The 19,191-nt window shown below is 42.6% G+C and overlaps 1 protein-coding gene across 1 annotated transcript; it reads right to left on the bottom strand.

Moving 5' to 3' along the window:
• Window positions 1–858: 858 nt before the first annotated feature.
• calr3b (calreticulin 3b) lies at window positions 859–10,173 on the bottom strand. The gene is made up of 9 exons (XM_021614062.3): window positions 9,498–10,173; window positions 8,824–8,925; window positions 8,288–8,491; window positions 6,212–6,306; window positions 5,908–6,117; window positions 5,124–5,237; window positions 2,976–3,119; window positions 2,258–2,350; window positions 859–2,006 (listed from the first exon to the last, which is right to left on the bottom strand). The coding sequence occupies exons 1-9, from the start codon at window positions 9,583–9,585 to the stop codon at window positions 1,809–1,811; spliced, it is 1,248 nt and encodes a 415-aa protein (XP_021469737.1). The 5' UTR covers window positions 9,586–10,173; the 3' UTR covers window positions 859–1,808.
• Between the last annotated feature and the right edge of the window lie 9,018 nt (window positions 10,174–19,191).

Genomic DNA, 19,191 nt, shown 5'->3' with positions numbered 1-19,191 from the left:
ATTCAAGTATATATATATATATACTTTCTGTTTCTACTTCACATACATTTTCATTATGTAGTTCTCAAAATCTGTAGGAGACAAACCAGATATGTAAATGTGTAGGTTTACCAAATGTTTAAATGATCGATTAGGAGCAGTCGGATTAATAGTAAAATCCATATTAACAAAAGAGAATCCTATCAAAAGTAATGTGAGAGTTGCATTGCGAAAGGCAATTACTTTATATGAACATGTATTGCGATGTGAAAAAGTGACTGTGTTTGTACTTAAGTCAATTGAAAATGTTCTTTAGTTTTGAAACTGCCGTTTGATCAGTTTAGAGTTTTGTACTAAGTTGTGAAAATTTACATGTAAAACTTGCACCAAAGCAATAAACCGCCAGTGTTATTGTGTTTCCACCCACGTTGCAAAATTGTTTCATTATTTTTAATTAATCCAATTGGTTGATCATGAGTAAGACCTTTCTCAGATTATTTTTCCTACCGTCTAATATCAAACACTATTTTCAGTATAATATGTAGGGGTCAATAATAAGACCTCAGTTAAATTATTTTAAATAAAACTTTGGTATTAATAACATTGTTATAAGAAAAGTGCGCATTCCTAGGTGACATTGCTGTACAACATGGGGTTGACATGACAGCAATTATATGTTTGGTGTCCAACAGACCCTTGGCATTGTTAGGATGTAACGCCATTCAACGATCAAACAATCACGATACTTTCAAGGGGGAAAAAAAAAAAGGAATTTTAAAATTCAAAGCAGAAACCAACTGTATTTGACAGTCACAGCATTGAACAGGAGGGTCAATTTATAAATGACTAATCTTTCACAATATTCATCAAAACGCAGAGAACCCAACAACTGTTTTAATTGGCCAAGCATGTAATCTCATTGAACACGTATGGAAACAAACAGTAAAGACAAACAAACAAGTGAGGAAAATTCAGCGCGAAACAAATTGATGTAATGAGAACACAGTAGAATAACAATGAGCTGATGTGAATGACAAAGTGCCAGGTCGGATGAGAAGGCACGTTGAGAAACATGTTGCACTTTACAAAACATTCAGTGGTACAAGAACCAATTTATTTCCAAACGATGACAACCAGTGACTTTGTGAATCACGTCAGAGCAGAGAACATCTTGGTGTGTTAAGTTGGGTCGGAAAAGAAAATGGCAGAGCCAATGGAAATATGTTACATGGTACAAAAGTAAATTAACTGCTGTTGGATATAAAGACACTGAACACACTACACAATTAAGCATGACGTACTGGATTGGGAGGACCTATGAATGTCATATCTGGATAAGGGAAACAAAAATCAACTATAAAACATACAAGCTGACGTGTGAATCACTAAGTCCAATACCACCCAATCTGTATCCCAAATGGCACCCGATCACCTATAATATATATAGCAATACTTTTACCCAGGGGTCCTGGTCAAAACTGCACTATATCAGAGGTAGGGTGTCATTTGGGATACACTTCAGTCAAGCTTTTAACTCTCAATGGACCCATTGGCTTCTCAGGGGATGGATGCATAGCAGCCATGTTAACTCCCTGGTTAGTAGAGCCAGAGCGGGACACACACCCTAAATCACAAATCAACCCCTAGCTCATAGGTACTTGTGTAGATCTCAGAGGATTGCATAATTGGCAGATCAATCTTGCCCTCTGTTGGAATTGTAGTCAAATTGTGGACATCCTTCTTGAATCTCTCAGATCTACACCAGAGACTAGGATGTAGTGGCTAGGGGTTGAATTGGGATTCAGACAGACACTTGTGTCCAAGCCAGCCTATAGCTCATCTTTCTCTGGAACCTCTTCTTCCTCAGTTCCTTCCTCTGGAGTCTCCTCCTCCTCCTCCTCCTCTTCGTCCTCACCTTCCTCGTCCTCACCTTCCTCTTCTGCCTCAGTGGCTTGTTCTTTGTTTTTCTCATCTTCCTCTTTACGTTTCTTGTCATCTTCCTCCTGTTTCATTTTCTTCTCTGGCTCCTGTGACATGTGTAAAGAGGGGTGGTAACAGTAGATGGACATGTATTGACAGTGAACTGGAAGCCTTATTGTGGTAGGTGGCATGTTCAAAATTTCTGCTCGAGCCCAGCACTAGGACACCCGATTCAAATAACCAAGGAGTTGATTGGTTGATGAATTGAAACATGGTGTGTTAATATTGGGAATGTACAAAGCACACTCATAGAAGAATAGAGGACCAGCCAGTTCAACACAGTATAGTTATCACATACCTTAGTAACACCCCATGTCTCAGCTCCAAACTCCTCTGCTTCCTTCACATCATCTGAGACCAGGAAGTTGTCAAAGATTGTGCCAGATTTCACCTGAAAAGAAACTCATGATGTTGGTGTCTTAACTACATTGATAATACAACATTTTAAAAAGCTATTTATTTCTCACATGACCAGGAAAAGGCCCTACTATCTACAATTAGCATTACTATAGATAGTCATAAGTCCATAGGGGGTAAAGTATAAAGGAAGCAAGATCTACTCCGAGTCTTCTAAAACCAACCAGCTTCAGTTAGCTTAGCTTACAACAAAGCAGCGTCAATGAGGGTTCGCCAGCTAACATTGATAAACAACCAGAACCAATCTTCAGGGTCATTAATAAAAGCTAAACTTCGATGTGTGTTTTTGACTGTCGAGTCCGCTAGATCGTTCCCATTTCAAGCTCATATTTTTTTTATTATATATTTAGGCACGTTAGCTGGCCAGCTCATTGACCCCTGCTTTGTAGTAAGCGAACTGAAGTCGGCTAGCTTCGAAGACTCTTAGTAGTAAACCCCTCAGGAGTTTCTTGGTAAGGTCACATGGTTAGGTAAAACTTGAGGGTAAAAATAGGAGTTTCTCACAGGTGTACACCATTAAAATGCATACATTTTATTAAATAATGTAGCATGTATAATGTATTATGTTATATTTCAAATTCTGTGGTGTCCAGTCTCACCTGCCACAGATCCAGGCCCAGGACACTGATGTCATCAAACTTGTAGATGTTAGAGTCAGCGGCGTACTCTGGGTTATCGATCTCAGGATGGACCCAGGCTCCTTTGTAGTTAGGGTTGTCAATCTGCTTGGGCTTCCACTCTCCCTGCAGACAACGCATGGTTGTTGCTTTAGTCTTAGCCATTGTTTTTAAAAGCAGTAGGCACATTCTTCCTGCACCTTAACCCAGGGTTAAGGAAGATATTTAGCCCGGGGCTAAGCGAATGTTCACTCTTGCACATTTTAGAAGTGGGCTAGTTGGCCCTGCTCCGGAGCACGGTTAGCGCCGACTTTTCGGAGTTAGCCCCAGAAACACTGTGCCAATATAGCCAGTGTGAGCCAGGGTCAAGAACAATGCCTAGCATGCTCACTGTCCAATCACAAAAGCTGCACTGAAACTTAATTTACATATGCATGTTAATTTGATCAGTAAAATCATACCATTTCATCCTTCAATCTGAGCAAAATACTGTAATACGTGCAAAATCAAAAATGTTTGCCATGCAGGTTGGCTAATGTCTTCGTACTTACCCAACTAAAGCAACTGCTAGAAGGGCAGCAAACACTTTTCATAGCTTTTATGTATTCGGCGCATGTGACAAATAAAGTTTGATTTGATTCATCTCTGCACAGGGGCGAGATCGCATATCAAAAGTAAAACAGTTACCGAGGTCAGACAGCAAAAACCATCACTGTTGGAAATCAAATGCTGGTCCATGTATATAGACTCTTTTTTCTCTACTGTGTTATTGACTTGTTAATTGTTTACTCCATGTGTAACTCTGTTGTCTGTTCACACTGCTATGCTTTATCTTGGCCAGGTCGCAGTTGTAAATGAGAACCTGTTCTCAACTAGCCTACCTGGTTAAATAAAGGTAAAATTAAATAAAAAATTAAAAGATGCAAGAGGAAATGGCATTACTAAGTTGGTCGCATGTCAGAGACAAAATGTAGTCTAGCGGTTAAGAGCTTTGTGCCAGTAACTAAAAAGGTTGCTGGTTCAAATCCCCGAGCCAACTAGGTGAAAAATATGTTGATGTGCCCTTGAGCAAGGCACTTATCCAGAGCAACTTACAGGCGCAATTAGGGTTAAGTGTATCTACCAAATGACTAAAATGCTTGTCCGTTATCCCAGGGCTTTGGAATACATGTGAATACTTACCCCAGTGTAAAAAAATGCTCATGTGAACACAGGCTAAGCTAGCCCTGGGGCTAAGAACAACGCATCTAGCCCTGGGGCTAAGAACAACGCATCTAGCCCTGGGGCTAAGAACAACGCATCTAGCCCTGGGGCTAAGAACAACGCATCTAGCCCTGGGGCTAAGAACAACGCATCTAGCCCTGGGGCTAAGAACAACGCATCTAGCCCTGGGGCTAAGAACAACGCATCTAGCCCTGGGGCTAAGAACAACGCATCTAGCCCTGGGGCTAAGAACAACGCATCTAGCCCTGGGGCTAAGAACAACGCATCTAGCCCTGGGGCTAAGAACAACGCATCTAGCCCTGGGGCTAAGAACAACGCATCTAGCCCTGGGGCTAAGAACAACGCATCTAGCCCTGGGGCTAAGAACAATGCATCTAGCCCTGGGGCTAAGAACAATGCAGTGTGATAATGTCTATAGAGTCTTCCTCAACTTGTGCCAGTTGCACAAAGGTTAAGTCCTAACCAGTTTTGCAACAAACGGTCCAAATTGTGTGGCATTATTTCAGGAAACAACTTCCCCCATTCCACTTCACAAAAACTGAATGGCAACAAAAAGCTGTTGCAAAAAAATGTTGCTAGAACTTCCCTTTCAAGAATAACATGTTTCTACAACGTTGCGGTCTTGAATACCACTCTGGCTAAGCACATCTCATTGACAAATTAGCTGAAAACACTCCTCTTGGTTCAGTTTGATAAGCTGATAGTGTTTCTCAACTAATGTCCTCGAGTACCATCCATTGCACATTTTTGTCCCAGAACCACACTAACAAATCTGAGTCAAACTACTTATAGCAAGCCTTTGATTAGTTGAATTAGGTACACTTGTTCTGGGCTTGTAGACTGGAGTTGAGGAACACTGGTATAGTGTGATCACTGATCACCGCCCCAGCCTAGTTTAACACAAACCTTGTACTCTGGGTTGGTGATCACAGGCGGCTCCCACTCTCCATCCATGTCCACGTCCCAGTCGTCAGGCTTCTTGGCATCAGGGTCAGGGATGTTCTCAGCCACATCCCAGTCCTGGAACAACAGTCATTAACTACTACAGTATAGCTTACTGGACCAATCCTGGACACACAGCTCACAATATAAAAATCACTTCCTGCTAAGGCACGTCGAGGTCAGCCTCACTATTATCATGGTAAAACCAATAACAATATATGACTTGGACGAAAATAGGTGTAGGTACTCTGGTCCTGTTTATATTTAAGAGCAGGAGCTCCACAATACTTTTTGTTTAATAGTCTATCAGAAGAACAGGAACTCAAACAGTGAAACATCTGAGGTGGTGTTGCTACTAGCCCCTCCCGAGTTGCGCAGTGGCCTAAGGCACTGCATCTCAGTGCTAGAGGCATCACTACAGACCCTGGTTAGATTCCAGGCGGTATCACAACCGGCCGTAGGGCGGTGCACAATTGGCCCAGCGTCATCCGGGTTTGGCCAGGGGGAATAGGCCGTCATTGTAAAATAAGAATTTGTTCTTAACTGACTTGCCTAGTTAAATAAAATACACTCAGCTCCTGCACTGACTATAGTAATAATGAGGCATCTGTCCTCTACTTTCTTTTACTGGGTGTATTTTACAGTAAAGTGTCATATGATAGGTGTCATATGATCTAAATGCAGTTTAAATAAAAGTTTGATTTGAATAGGCTTGGTGCCACATGGTGTTTAAAGACAGTGGTTGTACCTCTGGCTTGGTGTCTTCAGCATCATCCATCTTGGGGCGGTCGTCCCAGTCCTCGGGCTTCTTGGCCTCGGGGTCCTTGATGGTCTTAGCCGGCAGGAAGTCCCAGTCCTCCTCCAGAGTGCCTGACTCAACCTTCTCATTATCGATCTTCACCTCGTAGGTCTGGTTTGGGTTCAGGATCAGCGTGTACAGGTGGGTCAGCTCGTCATCCTGAAGAGGGGGAAGAGAGATCGCTTAGGTTAAAGTAGGTGTGTGTGTGTGAGACGGTAATCAGAGGACAGAACTCAAAACCAGAGCACCTTACCTTGCACTTGACTTCCTTCTTGATGAGGTGATTCTTGCCCTTGTAGTTGAAGATAACGTGGACCTTCTTGGTGCTGTAGCCACAGATGTCAGGGCCTGTACAGGTCGCAGGACAGAATGATCAAATTAGCACTAGAGGTGCTAATTGCATATTTAGCTGAATTTAATTCATGTTAGCAGGCAATATTAATTAGGGAAATTGTGTTACTTCTCTTGCGTTCATTGCGCGCAGAGTCAGGGTATATGCAACAGTTTGGGCAACCTGGCTCGCTGCGAACTAATTTTCCAGAATTACGACATAATATTGAAAGTTGTGCAATGTAACAGCAATATTTAGACTGAGGGTTGCCACCCGTTAGATAAAATACAGATCAATTACGCATTTCACTGAAAGAATAAATGTTTTGTTTTCGAAATGATAGTTTACGGATTTGACCATATTAATGACCAAAGGCTCGTACTTGTGTTTATTATATTATAATTAAGTCTAGGCTAGTAAGCATGCATTCATTCAAACTTTACTGCGTTTGCAAGCAGCTCATAGCAATATTTGAAGCACAGCGCTGTTTATGACTTCAAGCCGATCAACTCCTGAGATTAGGCTGGCAATACTAAAGTGCCTATTAGAACATCCAATAGTCAAAGGTATATGAAATACAAATGGTATAGAGAGAAAGTCGACGTGTCATAATTCCTATAATAGCTACAATCTAAAACTTGTTAACTTCTTGGATATAGGGGGCGCTATTTTAATTTTTGGATGAAAAACGTTCCCGTTTTAAACAAGATATTTTGTCACGAAAAGATGCTCAACTATGTATATAATTGACAGCTTTGGAAAGAAAACTCTGACGTTTCCAAAACTAGTTACAGGCGAAACCCAGATAAAAATCCAATCAGGAAGTGCCGCATTTTTTGAAACCGCCTCATGCCAATGACTCCTTATATGGCTGTGAATGGGCCACGAATGAGCTTAGGCTTTCTGTCGCTTCCCCAAGGTGTTGACAGCATTGTGACGTATTTGTAGGCATATCATTGGAAGATTGACCATAAGAGACTACATCCACCAGGTGGTCGCTTGGTGTCCTCCGTTGCAATTATTGCGTAATCTCCAGCTGCAGTATTTCTCTGTTTGCTTCTGATGAGAAACCAACTGTCACGACTGATATATTATCGAATAGATATGTGAAAAACACCTTGAGGATTGATTCTAAACTACGTTTGCCATGTTTGTCGATATTATGGAGCTAATTTGGAAAAAAGTTTGGCGTTGTAGTGACTGAATTTTCCGGTCTTTTTCTTAGCCAAACGTGATGAACAAAACAGAGCTATTTCGCCAACAAAAATCATCTTTTTGGAAAAAAATGAACATTTGCTATTTAACAGAGTCTCGTCGTTGAAATCATCTGAAGTTCTTCAAAGGTAAATGATTTTATTTGAATGTTTTTCTTGTTTGTGTGAAAATGTTGCCTGCTGAATGCTAGGCTTAATGCTATGCTAGGCTATCAATACTCTTACACAAATGCTTGTGTAGCTTTGGTTGAAAGGCATATTTTGAAAATCTGAGATGACAGTGGTGTTAACAAAAGGCTAAGCTTGTGTTTGAATATATTTAAAATAAATAATAAAATCAGCTTTGGCTTTTTTTGGTCCTCCAATAAATTGGTATCGGCGTTGAAAAATCATAATAGGTCGACCTCTAGTAGAGACCTTCCATCCAATCACCACAAAGCTGTCCAACATAATTGAGTCATCGTCACACACACACACCAGTCCTGATGTTCCTGCCCATGTTATTAGACTAGGAAATAAACCTACTCATAGGCTCCAATAAGGACCCAGAGTTTTCCCTGGTCATGTCACAACGTGTTAAATTTAGGAAAAACTCCTGTGTGTATTCACTAACCAAATGGAAGCAAATGGAACAAAAACAGGGAGGGACCTACCTGAATTTGTATAATATATAAAAAAAAGAACTCTTGTTTGTGTTGCAAAATGTTTGGCTACAATTTTCTATGATGTGCCCTAATGAATACACGCCAGTGCACTGCCCATAAGACCAGACAGAGGTACCTACCGAACATGATGTAGTACTGGGAGTCTCCGTGCATCTCAGCCTGGTCAAGGGTGGAGGGGAACACCTTGACATAACCGCCACCACAGTCAATTTTCTGCTCGTGTTTCACAGTGAACTGGATCACCAGAGTCTTTCCCTCGTTGCTGAAGGGTTCGAAGCGGGCCGACGCGGCATAGAAACGGGCGTCCTGGCTCGTCTGTAGACCTGGGGACACAGCCAGAGTGTTGCATGGTAACACTGATGAATACTCGCTGTATAACAGTCATAATGGCTGACAACACAAGTCACAAATCACCAACAGCCATTATCAGTATCTTAGTTAATATCAGAACATGTTCAAGACCCCAGCCAAACAGCAGGCTGCAGAATTGTGGTAAATTCCATCAATTCAGGAAGTAAACCGAAAAGCTACAGTGTAGGAATTTCAGTTCACTTCCTGAAATGACCCCAAACCCTGGTAGGCAGCACTGACCCAGGAGACTATAAAGAAACTGACCCAGTAAGGTCATGGACCCAGGGGGCAATAATGAACTAACCTTTGTCCTTCTCAGCATCTCCATAGAAGTTACCAGCTGTCAGTTTCCACTCTCCGTAGTCTGCCTTGTGCTTAGAGTCCAGCCAGCGAGTCTTCCAGGCATCTGCAGAAAGATACACCAACCATTGAACAGTCAGAATCATCAAAAATGAAGACCAGTCACTGATATCGCCTTAGTGTAAAATATGGCATAAGGCCTTCTCCATCTCAAACACAGTAATTTTACAGTCTGGACACCATCTGATGAGGGCAAAAACCTTAATTTCAGTTTATTTTTTTTAAAGGTGTCACTAGCCACTTCTCTGATGACATACAAAAACAAATGGCTTGATGATTAGGTATGGTGAGTCAAAATGTTACAAATGGAACTCATGATTCTGTCTGAATAGACCAGTGTAGCCTAACTAACGTGACTGTAGTTACCTAACTAAGTCTGCAAATGTTACATTGTCAAAGCTAATTTTCTTTCAATATGAAGCACTATAGCTAGCATTAACATGTAAGTAATGCATGTGCAACAAAATATGCAGCATACAGTTAAATTGAAGAGAAGGCAGTGTGACAACACATTTCCAGGTCCATCTTTGAAACTCGTGCATGGCCTGAGTAAGTGGGCTAGCTAGCTAGCTAACGTTTCTAGACGAGGGTGGAACGTCAGAAATAACACGAACTTACCTCCATCAAGGAATTGTTCTTGGAAATAAACGGTAGAATGAACAGAAAATATGGACAGAATTATCGCGAATGATCCCAAGACCTGCATTTTGACCGCCTAAAGCTTAAACGTTGTCCTCAAAAGAGACTCTTCCAGGTAATGTCTTGTGATTTCATTGAATGACAAGGAAGGGAAAGCAATTTCGGAGTTGCTCGAGTGAACAGATGTCTGCCTCTCATTGGTTCAAACGCTATCATCCTTAACCAATCAGATGAGACCACGAAACACACGCTCGGTCATTCCTCTTCCGGTGAACTAAATTCCGCTGATCCAGTGGTAAATTGTTTTGAATTGATAGTACAGAGTTTATGTCAAAATTGACTTTTCATAGCAGGTTAGGATAATTTATGCAGCAGGTTAGGAAAAGGGTTAGTGTTAGCTCAAATACAACATTGCCTAACTTTTAAAATCAGATTCATGGTCAGATTGAGCCTTATTCTACAATGTAGAAAATACTAAAAAATAAAGAAAATACTTAAATGAGTAGGTGTATCCAAACTTTTGACTGGTACTGTATGTATGTATGTATGTATGTATGTATGTGTAACGGATGTGAAACGGCTAGAAGTCAGCGGTGGTGCGCGCTAAATAGCGTTTCAATCGTGGACGTCACTTGTTCTGAGACCTTGAAGTAATGGTTCCCCTTGCGCTGCAAGATCCGCGGCTTTTGTGGAGCGATGGGTAGCGATGCTTCGTGGGTGACTGTTGTTGGTGTGTGCAGAGGGTCCCTGGTTCGAGCCCGGGTATGGGCGAGGGGACGGTCTAAAGTTATACTGTTACATATGTATGTACATTACCAGTCAAAAGTTTGGACACAACTGATCATTCCAGGTGTTTTTTTTATTTGTACATTGTAGTTTAACAGTGAAGACATCAACACTGTGAAATAGCACATATGGAATCATGTAGTAACCAAAAAAGTGTTAAACAAATCCAAATATATTTTATATTTGAGATTCTTCAAAGTAGCCCATGTTTGCCTTGACAGCTTTGCACACGCTTGGCATTCTCTCAACCAGCCTCATGAGGTAGTAACCTGGAATGCATTTCAATTAACAGGTGTGCCTTGCTAAAAGTTTATTTGTGGAATTTCTTTCCTTCTTAATGCGTTTGAGCCAATCGGTTGTGTTGTGACCAGGTAGGGGTGGTATACAGAAGATAGTCCTATTTGGTAAAAAGCCAAGTCCATATTATGTCAAGAACAGCTCAAATAAGTAAACAGAAATGACAGTCCGTCATTACTTTAGGACATGAAGGGCAGTCAACCCAAAAAATGTCAAGAACTTTGAAAGTTTCTTCAAGTGCAGTCGCAAAAACTATCAAGCACTGTGATGAAACTGGCTCTCATGAGGACCGCCACAAAAAAGGAAGACTCTTGGCATTCTCTCAACTAGCTTCACTAAGTCCCACTAAGCGCAAACCTGATGGGATGGCATATTGCTGCAGAATGCTGTGGTAGCCATGCCTGTTAAGTGTGCCTTGAATTCTAAATAAATTACAGTGTCACCAGCAAAGCACCCCCACACCATCATACCTCATCCTCCATGCTTCACGGTGGGAACCACACATGCGGAGATCATCCTTCCACCTACTCTGCGTCTCACAAAGACACAGCGGTTGGCTCAAACACATTAATAAATAAACAAATTCCACAAATTAACAAGGCACACCTATTAGGTGAAATGCATTCCAGGTGACTACCTCATGAGGCTGGTTGAGAGAATAACAAGCGTGTGCAAAGCCGTCATCAAGGCAAAGTGTGGCTACTTTGAAGAAACTCAAATGTAAAATATATTTTGATTTGTTTATTAAACACTTTTTTAGTTACTACATGATTCCATGTGTTATTTCATAGTGTTGATGCCTTCACTATTATTCTACAATGTAGAAAATAGTAAAAATAAAGAAAAACCCTTGAATGAGTAGGTGTGTCCAAACTTTTGACTGGGACTGTATACTAAACAAAAATATAAAGGCAACATGTAAAGTGTTGTTCCTCACCAGAACTGTAGCCAGGGAATTGAATGTTCATTTCTCTACCATAAGCCACCTCCAATGTTGTTTTAGAAAATTTGGCAGTATGTCCAACTGGCCTCACAACCGCAGACCACATGTAACCATGCCATCCCAGGACCTCCACATCCAGCTTCTTCACCTGCGGGATCGTCTGAGACCAGCCACCCGGACAGCTGATGAAACTGAGGAGAATTCCTGTCTGTAATAAAGCTCTTTTGTAGGGAAAAACACATTTTGATTGGCTGGCTCTGGCTTCCCAGTGGCTATCCACGACTAAGCCCCTGCCCAGTCATGTGAAATCCACAGAGTAGGTCTTAATTTATCCATTTAAATTGACTGATATCCTCAGTAATATCATTGAAATTGTTACATGTTGCATTTATATTTTTGTTCAGTAATAAAATGTCAAATGTATATTGTGAGAGGAAAAATTGCAAGATTATGTAAAAGTACTTTTATCAAATGGTTGTTTTATTCGACAGAATAGAGTATTCTTAACTATTGTGTGTGTGTGTTCTACTGAGGATGGGAGATAACACTAACAGAAAAATTACAATGTATTTTGGGTGATAAAACCTAAAGAGCATTCCAGAGCATGGATTAATGTTGCTTTTCTATACCCTACCAGGGAAAGATGGCTCCAGTTTGGAGTCAGAGGGACGAACACTGGTCTATACAATGAAAACTGTTGACACAGCAGATACTGTCTGCAATGTGTCATAGGTATCTTTCATACAAATCTTAACCTTGTGACCCATTCTATAGATCTGTTGTTCGTCATGTAGGTTGAAAGGGGTGTATCTTGGCCATAAAAGACCTTTGTACTTTTGTCCCGGGGCTCTCAACGAATCATTTGACCGTGAATCGTCGACCAGCCAACATTATGATAGAGCCCTCAATCGATTCCCTTTATGTGTGTGCGTTGTATTGACCTGCACTATTATTAAAAAGTGATTCAAGATTTAGTTTAAGTATAACTCTGACTTGTGTGATCAGTTTGTCTCTCCTCATTTGATAGTAAAGAAATGAACCACAACAATATGTAAAATGTAATGCATTCGGAAAGTACTCAGACCCCTTGACTTTCTCCACATTTTGTTACGTTACAGCCTTATTCTAAAAATTATTAAATTATTTTTCTTCCTCATCAATCTACGCACAATACCTCATAATGACAAAGCAAAAACATTTTTTTTGTTTTACATTTTAGCTAATTCAGAATTAGTTTTTAAACAGAAATACCTTATTTACATAAGTCTTCAGACCATGTGATATGAGACTCCAAATTGATCTCAGGTGCATCCTGTTTCCATTGATCAGAGTAGCAGCAGCGAAGAAAAGGGGGGGGGGGGGCAATGCAAGTAGTCTGGGTAGCCATTTTATTAGCTGTTCAGGAGTCTTATGGCTTGGGGGGTTATAAGCTGTTTAGGATTCTCTTGGACCTAGACTTGGCGCTCCAGTACCGCTTGCCATGTGGTAGCAGAGAGAACAGTCTATAACTAGGGTGGCTGGAGTCGTTGACAATTTTTAGGACCTTCCTCTGACACCTGGTATAGAGGTCCTGGATGGTAGGAAACTTGGCCCCGGTTATGTACTGGGCCGTACGCACGACCCTCTGTAGTGCCTTGCGGTCAGAGGCCGAGCAGTTGCCATACCAGGCAGTGATGCAACCCATCAGGATGCTCTCGATGGTGCAGCTGTAAAACCTTTTGAGGATCTGAGGACCCATGCCAAATATTTTCAGTCTCCCGAGGGGGAGTAGGTTTTGTTGTGCCCTCTTCACGCGTGTCTTGGTGTGCTTGGACCATTTTAGTTTGTTGGTGATGTGGACACCAAGGAACTTGAAGCTCTCAACCTGCTCAACTACAGCCCCGTCGATGAGAATGGGGGCGTGCTCGTTCCTCCTTTTCCTGTAGTCCACAATCATCTCATTTGTCTTGATCACGTTGAGGGAGAGGTTGTTGTCCTTGCACCACACGGTCAGGTCTCTGACCTTCTCCCTATAGGTTATCTCATCGTTGTCAGGGATCAGGCCTACCACTGTTGTGTCATCAGCAAACTCTATGATGGTGTTGGAGTCGTGCCTGGCCGTGCAGTCATGAGTGAACAGGGAGTACAGAAGAGAACTGAGCATGCACCACTGAGGGGCCCCTGGGTTGAGGATCAGCGTGGTGGATGTGTTGTTGCCTACCCTTAACACCAGAGGGAGGCCCATCAGGAAGTCCAGGATCCAGATGCAGAGGAATGTGTTTAGTCCCAGGGTCCTTAGCTTAGTGATGAGCTTTGAGGGCACTATGGTGTTGAACGCTGAGCTGCAGTCAATGAATAGCATTCTCACATAGGTGTTCCTTTTGTCCAGGTGTGAAAGGCCAGTGTGGTGTGCAATAGAGATTGCATCATTTGCAGATTTGTTGGTGTGGTATGCAATTTGGAGTGGGTCTCGGGTTTCTGGGATAATGGTGTTGATGTGGGATAATGGTGTTGACCAGCCTTTCAAAGCATTTAATGGCTACAGACGTGAGTGCTACGGGTCGGTAGTCATTTAGGCAGGTTACCTTAGTGTTCTTGGGCACAGGGACTATGGTGGTCTGCTTGAAACATGCTGGTATTACAGACTCAGACAGGGAGAGGCTGAACATGTCAGTAAAGACACTTGCCAGTTGGTCAGTACATGCTCAGAGTACACGTCCTGGTAATCCGTCTGGCCCTGCGGCCTTGTGAATGTTGACATGTTTAAAGGTCTGACATCGGCTGCGTAGAGAGTGATCACACAGTCGTCCAGAATAGCTGATGCTCTCATGCATGTTTCAGTGTTACTTGCCTCGAAGCGAGCATAGAAGTGATTTAGCTCATTTGGTAGGCCCATGTCACTGGGAAGCTCTCGGCTGTGCTTCCCTTTGTAGTCTGTATTAGTTTGCAAGCCCGGCCACATCCGGCGAGCGTTGGAGCCAGTGTAGTACGATTTGATCTTAGTCCTGTATTGATGCTCTGCCTGTTTGATGGTTTGCCGGAAGGCATAGCGGGATATCTTATGAGCTTCTGGGTTAGAGTCCCGCTCTTTGAAAGCGGCAGCTCTACCCTTTAGCTCAGTGAGAACGTTGCCTGTAACCCATGGCTTCTGGTTGGGGTATGTACATACAGTCACTGTGGGGACAACGTCATCAATGCACTTATTGATGAAGCCAGTGACTGATGTGGTGTACTCCTCAATACCATCGGAAGAATCCAGGAACATATTCCAGTCTGTGCTAGCAAAACAGTGCTGTAGTTTAGCATCTGCTTCATCTAACCACTTTTTTATAAACCGAGTCACTGATGCTTCCTGCTTACATTTTTGCTTGTAAGCAGGAATCAGGAGGATATAATTATGTTCAGATTTGCCAAATGGAAGACGAGGGAGAGCCTTGCACGCATCTCTGTGTGTGGAGTAAAAGTGGTCTAGATTTCCCCCCCTCTGGTTGCACATTTAACATGCTGATAGAAATGAGGTAAAACTGATTCAAGTTTCCCTGCATTAAAGTCCGCTCCACTGAGAGCGTTGCCTATGGATGAACGTTTTCCTGTTTGCTTATAGCGATATACAGCTCATGGAGTGCGGTTTTAGTGCCAGCATCGGTCTGTGGTGGTATGCAGACAGATACGAAAAATACAGATGAAAACTCTAGGTAGATAGTGTGGTCTACAGCTTATCATGAGATACTCTACCTCAGGCAAGCAAAACCCAGAGACTTCCTTAGTTATTGTGCCCCAGCTGTTGTTTATACAGTGGGGAGAACAAGTATTTGATACACTGCCGATTTTGCAGGTTTTCCTACTTACAAAGCATGTAGAGGTCTGTAAAGTCATAGGGATACTCTAAAACAAAAATCCAGAAAATCACATTGTATGATTTTTAAGTAACTCATTTGCATTTTATTGCATGACAAGTATTTGATACATCAGAAAAGCAGAACTTAATATTTGGTACAGAAACCTTTGTTTGCAATTACAGAGATCATACGTTTCCTGTAGTTCTTGACCAGGTTTGCACACACTGCAGCAGGGATTTTGGCCCACTCCTCCATACAGACCTTCTCCAGATCCTTCAGGTTTCGGGGCTGTCGCTGGGCAATACGGACTTTCAGCTCCCTCCAAAGATTTTCTATTGGGTTCAGGTCTGAAGACTGGCTAGGCCACTCCAGGACCTTGAGATGCTTCTTACTAAGGCCACTCCTTAGTTGCCCTGGCTGTGTGTTTCGGGTCGTTGTCATGTTGGAAGACCCAGCCACGACCCATCTTCAATGCTCTTACTGAGGGAAGGAGGTTGTTGGCCAAGATCTTGCGATACATGGCCCCATCCACCCTCCCCTCAATACGGTGCAGTCGTCCTGTCCCCTTTGCAGAAAAGCATCCCCAAAGAATGATGTTTCCACCTCCATGCTTCACGGTTGGGATGGTGTTCTTGGGGTTGTACTCATCCTTCTTCTTCCTCCAAACATGGCGAGTGGAGTTTAGACCAAAAAGCTCTATTTTTGTCTCATCAGACCACATGACCTTCTCCCATTCCTCCTCTGGATCATCCAGATGGTCATTGGTAAACTTCAGACGGGCCTGGACATGCGTTGGCTTAAGCAGGGGACCTTGCGTGCGCTGCAGGATTTTAATCCATGACGGCGTAGTGTGTTACTAATGGTTTTCTTTGAGACTGTGGTCCCAGCTCTCTTCAGGTCATTGACCAGGTCCTGCCATGTAGTTGGAGTCTGTTTGATAGAGTGTGTGGACAGATGTATTTTATACAGGTAACAAGTTCAAACAGGTGCAGTTAATACAGGTAATGAGTGGAGAACAGGAGGGATCCTTAAAGAAAAACTAACAGGTCTGTGAGAGCCGGAATTCTTACTGGTTGGTAGCTGATCAAATACTTATGTCATGCAATAAAATGCAAATTAATAACTTAAAAATCATACAATGTGATTTTCTGGATTTTTGTTTTAGATTCCGTCTCTCACAGTTGAAGTGTACCTATGATAAAAATTATAGACCTTTACATGCTTTGTAAGTAGGAAAACCTGCAAAATCGGCAGTGTAACAACTACTTGTTCTCCCCACTGTATATATGCATAGGCCCCCGCCCCGTGTCTTACCAGAGGCTGCTGTTCTATCCTGCCGTAAGAATGTATAAGCCTCCAGCTGTATGTTCTTAATTTCGTCGTTCAGCCACGAGTCAGTGAAAGATAAGATATTACAGTTTTTAATGTCCCGTTGGTAGGATATATGTGCTTTAAGTTCGTCCCACCTATTTTCCAGCAATTGAACGTTAGCTAGCAGGACAGGAGGCATAGGCATATTAGCCACTCATCACCTGATCCTCACAAGGCATGAGGTCAAAGGAATTGTCTGTTGAGCTCCGAGACAGGAAGGATTGTGTCGAGGCACAGATCTGGGGAAGGGTACAGCACCAAAAAATGTCTGCAGCATTGAAGGTCCCTAAGAACACTGTGGCCTCCATCATTCTGAAATTGAAGTTTGGAATCACCAAGACTCTTCTTAGAGCTGGCTGCCCGGCCAAACTGAGTAATCGGGGGATATGGGCCTTGGTCAGGGAGCTGAAGGTTTACCTTCCAACAGGACGACCCTAAGCACACAGCCAAGACAACGCGGGAGTGGCTTCGGGACAAGTCTCTGTCCTTGAGTGGCCCAGCCAGAGCCTGGACTTGAACCCAATCGAACATCTCTGGAGAGACCTGAAAATAGCTGTGCAGTGACACTCCCCATCCAACCTGACAGAGCTTGAGCGGATCAGCAGAGAAAAATGGGAGAAACTCCTCAAATACAGATGTGCCAAGCTTGTAGTGTCATACCCAAGAAGACTTGAGGCTGTAATCGCTGCCAAAGGTGCTTCCAAGTACTGAGTAAAGGGTCTGAATACTTATGTAAATGTCATATTTCCTTTTTTTATGCATTCCCCCCCCCCCCCAAAATTAAAACCTTATTTTCCTTAGTCATTATGAGGTATTGTGTGTAGATTAATGAGGGGGAAAAAAACAATTGAATCACTTTAAGAATAATTCTGAAACGTAACAAAATGTGGGAAAGTCAAGGGGTCGGAATACTTTCAGAATGCACGGTATATGTAGCAAAAAGGGTGTAGGACCATTGCTTTACTATTCTCACTGGGTTATAATAGCTTTGTTTTCAAATGAATGTAGCCAACTGTACAAGGTTTTGTAAACTGGGGGGGGGGGGGGGTGTACAAGCATCCTCGATGATGTTAGATTTTTCCCTCAATCTGGTCTGTGTGTGTTCCTCTCTGATTGACACAGTGAACATCTCCACAGAAGACAAGTAAACTGGCGCCAGGCATCAAAATCGCTAATTACGTCAACGCTAACGTTCAGAGCCCAGAACCAGTGAGTGTCTCTTTTCAAAACCATTCTTAATCAGACCACATTAATAACGCTCCTCTTGTAAGGGATTTCCTCCTCTTCTTCCGAAGAGGAGAGGCGAGAAGGATCGGAGGACCAATATGCAGCGTGGTTAAAGTTCATGGTTCTTTAATCAGAGAAACTATACATGAACAGAATACAAAACAAGAAACGGGAAACCCGAAAACAGTCCCGTGTGGCACAAACACTGACAGAGGAAACAACCACCCACAAAATACCCAAACACTATGGCTGCCTGAATATGGTTCCCAATCAGAGACAACGATAAACGCCTGCCTCTGATTGAGAACCACTCTAGGCAACCATAGACTTACCTAGACAACTACACTGAACACAACCCCATAAATCTAATAAACCCCTAGACAAGACGAAACACAATAAATCACCCATGTTACACCCTGGCCTAACCAAAATAATAAAGAAAACACAGATAACTAAGGCCAGGGCGTGACACCTCTTCCTTATTATTATTATTCTCTTCCTTATTATGACGCGTCCTCTGTCAGTCCTGTTCACTGCAGACTGGCCCCAGACCACTGAGGGCCTCGTACCGCCAAGCACAACACAACATCATTAATGTGGCTGGTTAATTAACGAGTGGTATTGTAGTTACTGGTGTTCTGTTCTGGTATCTCTCCACATTGTGACTTAGGGGCTACATGGGGAATTGGGATGGCGGTGGCTAGTTTAAATAAATCACAAAGTAGGGATTGCATTCAATACCTTGTCCATGGATTGCATTCAATACCTTGTCCATGGATTGCATTCAATACCTTGTCCATGGATTGCTTTCAAGGTGAGAAAAACAAATATCTAAATATGAAGACTGGCGGAGTTATCCCTTTAATGTTGGGCAAGTACCAAACCCTGTGGTGAAAGGAATGTATTACACTCCATTCGAACAGGTGGTTAAGGCATAGTTGGATCTGTTTGATATAATAAAATCAATAAATAACTCATCACCCATAACTCTACTTTGACAAGTTACTGACCTAGAAAGGGACCTTCCATCTGTCCTGAACTATGGGGAGATCACACTCACACACACACACACACACACACACACACACACACACACACACACACACACACACACACACGCTACAGTGACCCACACATGGTATAGCCCCCCCACCCCTCCCCCCCATGCCTCCTGACACCCCTGGGGAGGCCTGATGGAGTGGAGCTTCATCTGCCTAACAGGCTGGCAGGT

Source organism: Oncorhynchus mykiss, chromosome 8, assembly GCF_057628025.1.
Source record: "Oncorhynchus mykiss isolate SJ-2025 chromosome 8, ASM5762802v1, whole genome shotgun sequence".
Lineage (NCBI taxonomy): Eukaryota > Metazoa > Chordata > Actinopteri > Salmoniformes > Salmonidae > Oncorhynchus > Oncorhynchus mykiss.
The sequence above is the reverse complement of the archived record's forward strand: the minus strand, read 5'-3'. Positions and strand labels throughout refer to the sequence as shown.

Excerpts from the sequence above, each read along its gene's own strand:
- calr3b (XM_021614062.3), bottom strand. The coding sequence starts at position 9,585 with ATGCAGGTCTTGGGATCATTCGCGATAATTCTGTCCATATTTTCTGTT. Across the intron at positions 6,118-6,211 it reads AGAAGGAAGTCAAGTGCAAG|GATGACGAGCTGACCCACCT; the intron begins GTAAGGTGCTCT and ends CCCCCTCTTCAG. Across the intron at positions 3,120-5,123 it reads TCACCAACCCAGAGTACAAG|GGAGAGTGGAAGCCCAAGCA; the intron begins GTTTGTGTTAAA and ends CGTTGTCTGCAG.